This window comes from Etheostoma cragini, chromosome 14 (assembly GCF_013103735.1).
Source record: "Etheostoma cragini isolate CJK2018 chromosome 14, CSU_Ecrag_1.0, whole genome shotgun sequence".
Lineage (NCBI taxonomy): Eukaryota > Metazoa > Chordata > Actinopteri > Perciformes > Percidae > Etheostoma > Etheostoma cragini.
This window is the reverse complement of record NC_048420.1, coordinates 5,687,792-5,693,913: the sequence shown is the minus strand read 5'-3', so window position 1 is coordinate 5,693,913 and position 6,122 is coordinate 5,687,792. Positions and strand designations below refer to the sequence as shown.

The 6,122-nt window shown below is 38.2% G+C and overlaps 1 protein-coding gene across 1 annotated transcript in view; it reads left to right on the top strand.

The window, feature by feature from the left end:
• Positions 1–6,122, top strand: part of fam135b (family with sequence similarity 135 member B) — a 59,614-nt gene that overhangs the window by 12,210 nt on the left and 41,282 nt on the right. The window contains exon 2 of the mRNA XM_034891404.1: positions 652–748. Within this exon, the coding sequence (XP_034747295.1) occupies positions 672–748 (77 nt within the window). The 5' untranslated portion in view covers positions 652–671. The remainder of the gene's footprint in view (positions 1–651; positions 749–6,122) is intronic.

Here is a 6,122-nt window from a genome sequence, read left to right as displayed (position 1 = left end):
CTAATGTAACTGAATTAGGACAATTCTGCAAAGATGAGTGGGCCAAAATTCCTCCAGGACGCTGTAAAAGCCTCATTGGACGTTGTCGCAAACGCTTGGTTGCAGTTGTTGCTGCTAAGGGTGGCCCAACCAGTTATTAGGTTTAGGGGGCAATCACTTTTTCACACAGGGCCATGATGGTTTGGATTTTTTTTCACCTGTAATTATAAACACCTTCATTCACAAATTGCATTTTGTGTTTACTTGTGTTGTCCTTGACTATTGTTTAAATTGGTTTGATGTTCCGAAACACTTAAGTGTGACAAAAATGCAAAGGAACAGAAAATGAGGAAGGGGGGAAACACTTTTTCACACCACTGTATTTCATTTTAAAAGGTCCCATGGCATAATAATAATAATATTAACAATAATAATGTATACTTTATTAGTCATGCAAAGGGGAAATCCGTTAAAATCTGTTGTTATTACACACAGGTCTGAATTACACACACATGCTCAGAACCTATACATGCACTAATGGAGAGATGTCAGAGTGGGGGGGAAATAACAGTGGGAGCTAGTTTTAGAAATGTCATTTGTCTGATCTTTCATTGTGGATTCTGCTCATTTGTTTGATATGTCATATTTGCTGTGCTTCCTCTCTTTTGACAGGTGATGAGTGGGATTATATCATGTCTGAAGTACAGGGAACACTGGAGTTTTCTGTAGAGCTGCACAAGTTTCACAATGTGGATCTCTTTCAAAGAGGGTAAGTAATTTATTTCTGCACAAATCACATTTCCAGTTTGTTTAGAATACCTGGCGGGCTTCCCAACTGGCAACTCAAAGTAACTCAGAAACTCACAGTTCATATTCATGTTGCTGACAACGTGACAATGTTTTTTATTTTTTTTAACTGAATATGTACACATGTACATGAATTCAACAGCTAAATGTGTAGGATATACGTATATTGCCAAATAGAAAAATGCAACATACAATATTAACTGTTAATGCAACACTGCAACATGTGCTATATTAAATTAGCTGGATACACTGAAATGAAACTGAAACAACTTCATTTCCTCTTACCACTTTATCACCTTGTGTACTTCACCAACCTCCTGCCACAACCGGCCCACAAACCGGCCCCGTAAGGCGGAAATGCCATAACATTAAAACTATTATTTGGAAATCTTAACCTTTGTATTATCTTCCTATCAACCATCATCTTTTTGCGCTTTTTTCGATGTTTATGCTGTTTTATTCTACACTTTTTTTAAAATTCAAAGCCAATAAACCTAACTTAAAGAAAAAAAATGATATTACACAAAAACAATTAATCTTTTTTTTCAGCGCTTATAGTCTCTTTTTTGTCATTTTTGCCAAGGTTTTGGTCACTTTTTTAAACTGCCACACCCAAATTCAATGAAAGGAATCATTAATTGTACCTGAAGAACATTGTATACCATGTTATTTTTAGGCAATAGTGTTGAAAGAAAGCCAAGTTCCTGATATTAAAAATTAAGAAAAACTGGTCAAATTTGACCAGAGGACAACACAAGGGTTAACAATTATTCCCCGGAAAGAAACAAGCAAGCCTGCCTTGTCGCACAATCCACTTTTTCTTTAAAACATGCCATTTTCAGTAAAGCGCAGAGATTGCTGTTGTTTCCCAGAGCTCTAGTCAAGACCACCTTTGTCGAGTAAAAGACAAGTCCAAGACCAGGACTAGTCGAGACCAAGTCGAGACAGATTCCAAAGAGTTCGTGTCCAAGACAAGACCAAATCCACATGGTCCCAGTCAAAACCGAGTCCAGGACAGAAAAAAAAAAAAAAAAAGTTGCTTGACATGCACGACAGTATCAAGGCGATCAAGTGTGTGATTGTTTATCAGGTGGCCAGTGTTTTACTTGCCCTCCAATATTATTATAAACATAATAAGGACACCTGGACTCAGGCGAGAACAAAAGCCAAATTGGCAAGACCAGCGGCAGAGGCCAAGTCCCAATACCCGCAAGTCCGAGACAAGTCTGAGACCATAGAAAAACCATCTTAAGTCCAACACCGGACTCTGGACCGTACTACAACCCCGTCTTTTCCCGTAACGATCTGCCATATCTTCTGGAAAGGGAAGTTGCCACCAGAAAAAACTGTGTTGAACAACATTCATCTGAGCTGCATGTTGTCAGGCATGTTTCATCAAGTACCCATAATTCCCTGAAAATGAATGTCTGGACATTATGGGGTCTAATGAATTTGGCATGGGTTGAATGCACCTTTCATCAACATTAAAACAACAGATTACCCTAAAACAGGGTGTCCAGGATGCCTGTGGGATCCTCCGAGTCAATGCAAGGGGGAAACCAAATTATTGTTAATTTTTGAAAGTTTTTTCAAAACTTGAAAAGTCTTAATATGAATCCAACAATTAAATCCACGTCTATCCACATATAATCCTAAGGCTTCGCTGTGCCACAAGTATGTTTTAACATTAAATCATGATTTGCATTTTCAATTAAAACCATCACTCAATGGAATCTTTTTCCAGACAACATAAAGACCTGTAGTTAGGAAGCTTCATATTTCAATTAAAAGAATCCTTAAAAACCAATCAACTCTAACACTAACATTCTACTTTTTTTTTTTAACTTTTGTTTATATTTTTCATCATGTGTGTGTATGTGTCTCACAATGTGCATTATGTTGGTGTTATTTTGTGATCAGTCTTGTTTTGTACAATGCATCAAATGGCAACATTTATGTTTAAAATTATACATGGTCACCAACAAATAAAATGACTAATAGTAAGGCCAACAATTATTAGAGTATTTTAACAGCTCAGTATTTTATTTTATTATTTCTTGGTAATCGAGTAATTTTTCCACATAAGTAAATGAGGCCGCAAAAACAACCACCAGCTAAAGCAAAACTGCCAAAAGGTAACTAGCTAGCAGATTTTAGAAGCTGCTATCTGTTATGTTCAAGCAGGAAGGAGGACCCAAAAGCGGAGAAAGCAGGTAACAAGGATTTATTAAACTCAGTCCACAGATCAGGGAAAACAGGGAGCCACAGGGACAGGCAAAAATCCAGGAACAAAAAATCCCCCCAAAAAACATCCAACATAGAAAAGTCCAAATACAGGACAAGGCGAAAGGCAATACAGAAAAACACAGGAACGAGCTGACTGGACACAACGACAGGACAAAAGGATCTGACAAGAGACAAGGGATGCACAGACATTATGTAAACAAGGTAATGAGGTAACGAGAGGCAGGTGACAAGGGTGCTGGGAAACAGGTGTAAAACATCAGGTAATCACAAGAGCGGGAAGACACGGGAAGTAAAACTTGAGGCGAGACTAGACAAAAACCAGACTTCAAAATAAAACAGGAAACAGAACCTACAGACACGTAAGGGGACACGAGACAACACAAGACAAGGGAACATAAGAAAACACAAAAAACACAAGGACAAGAGAACCAAAAAGGGGGGAGGGACCCAAAACAAAACCCCAAACCACAAAACTATCTCTGCTTTTGCTAAGCTAAACTCCCTTTAGACCACATATCGATTTCTATTTAAACATCAATTAGTAGATCTAGAAGACGAACCGACACCTAGAAAAACCAACAAGACAACCAGAGCAACGTAAACTAAACTAAAGGAACACATGTAGGAAATACAGGGTTTTCTTCACATAAGCTGAACGTTACAGTAAAAGGCATCATGGATTTCTTTCACAATGGAGGTTCTAATATATATATATTTTGGGGGGTAAATAATCAGACCCAAAAATTGAGGCATTACAACTTCTGAGTACAATATTACAATGTACAAACATTCACAAGAAGTAACAAATTGACTTGTAATGGGCTGTACCGATTAGAAGAATAATGAGTGTAAATAAAACTAGCTTAAATCTAATTATTCACTTTTCCAGTTGAGTCTTTATAACATTCCATGATATTAAAATGGCTGTTTGTCTGCAGGAAGATTAAAACCTCTCATCTGGTCAGCTGAAACGCCAGCTTTATCAAAATGATTTCCCCTCTCCAAATAGGATGGGTTTAAGCTTTAGCATGGTAATCCCTTCAGCTGAGTGCACTAATATGTTTGTTTTTACCGGTTGCAACGTTGCTTCCAATAGCAGCCAAGATGTGATGTGGACACGAAGAAGAACTGGATCCCCCAATATATAGATGATGCACTGCGGAATAAGAACAGTTTAGTTTTTCCGGGACCTGAGCATCTCACCACACAGCAATGTAATTACTGAAATCAATACCTGTCTGTGCCAGACTAGGGGGGGGGGCATGCATGCACCTTGTTAGTCTTGGAATGCTTCAGATAATCCGATTACGAGCCCGTTCCTCCAGCATAAAGTATATATACGACAAAGTATTACAGATTTGTGCCTTCTAAAGAAAATGATAAAGTATTTTTTAGAAAATTAGTCTACATCCACAACGTTCCACTTCCAGGATTGCTCCGTTGCCAACTCCCAACGGATTTCACCCTTTTCAGCCAGACGTCCTCTCTCTTTGTGTTGGCGTTCTAACCTCCGGTGGATTTCTAAAGGACTCTGGTTACCTGCTCCTCAGATCTCTAAAGGGTAAATACAGACAGCTAGTTAGACTATCTGTCCAATCTGAGTTTTCGGTTGCACAACTAAAACGAGTTTTGAACGTACACATGTTCCACTGAACCAAGTTCCTTCCCGAGGCTATTTTGCAGTGGCGGTGTTGCTCTGTCTGGCGCTTAGCACCGCCCAAGATGATCATGATTGGTTTAAACAAATGCCAATAAGCCTCAGCAAGTTTTCCTCCACAGTGCTGTACTGTAGTACTGTAGATGGAATTGACAATTAAACATTGAGCACACAAATAAAAAAATACATCATTTGTAGTCATTTTGATTTTCTTTGTGGTCATTTTGCATCTCTTTGTAGTCATTTTATATTCACTTTGTAGTCATTTTGTGTCTCTTTGTTGTCATTTTGCATCTCTAAGGGGTCCTTTTGTGTTTCTTTGTTGTCATTTTGCATCTGTGTTGTTGTTTTGCATCTGTAAGTGGTCATTTTGTGTCTATTTGTTGTCATTTTGTGTCTCTTTGTTGTCATCTTGTGTCTTTTTGTTGTCATTTTACATCTGTAAGTGGTCATTTTGCATCTCTTTATTGTTTTTTGCATCCCTAAGTGGTCATTTTGTGTCTCTTTGTTGTCATTTTGCATCTTCTTTTTTGCCTCTCTAAGTGGTCTTTTTGCATCGGTAAGTGGTCATTTGGTGACTGTTGTTTTTTTGTATCTCTAGGCAGTCTTCTTGCATCTCTTTGTGATCATTTTGCATCTCAAAGTGGTCATTTTGCATCTCAAAGTGGTCAGTTTGTTTCTCTTCGGGGACATTTGGTATCCCTTGGTAGTTGTTTTTGTCTCTTTGTGGTCATTTTGCGTCTCTTCCTTGTCATTTTGCATCTTGTTGTCATTTTGTGTCCCTTTTTTGTCTGTTGTCTGTTATGTGGTCATTTTGCATCTCTGGGGTCTTTTCGTATCTCTTTGTTTTTATATTCACTTTGTTCCTCCAGCATCTATTTACCACAACATATTTCAGATGTGTGCATCTAAAGTAACCAATAAGGCAGTTTTGCAAAATTAAACATTGAGCACACAAGTCTGTACCTTTCTGTTATTAGAGGTAGTAGTAGAGAGGTTTCTGACCAGTTCTTAGTCACTGAGTGACCTATTTCATTCCATAAATATCCCTTATTTATTTATCAACCTTCAAAACCTTTTTACCATGCTCTTCTCTGTCAAGACTCCATCTTTAGGCGCGCTGCCACTAACACACTGATGCAATGACTGTGTTCACAGCCACACTTTGGGCACTCAGATTGCCAATGGGCCCCTGGAGATGTGCTTTTACGCAAAGCTGCTTTGACTTAAACTGTCAAAGTGAGATTTTCAAAGACATGTTTCCCATCGCTGCCTATGGCCTGGAATGTCATGTCAATAAAACTTATATAAGTCAGTAAGACTATTCTTTTATGTTTTCCATTTAAAGCTCTGTGCTGATATTTGTTCTTTCTTGTGACTCCAAATGACTTTGAATCTAATCAATCATTTCCCTGGGATCAATAGATTGTCA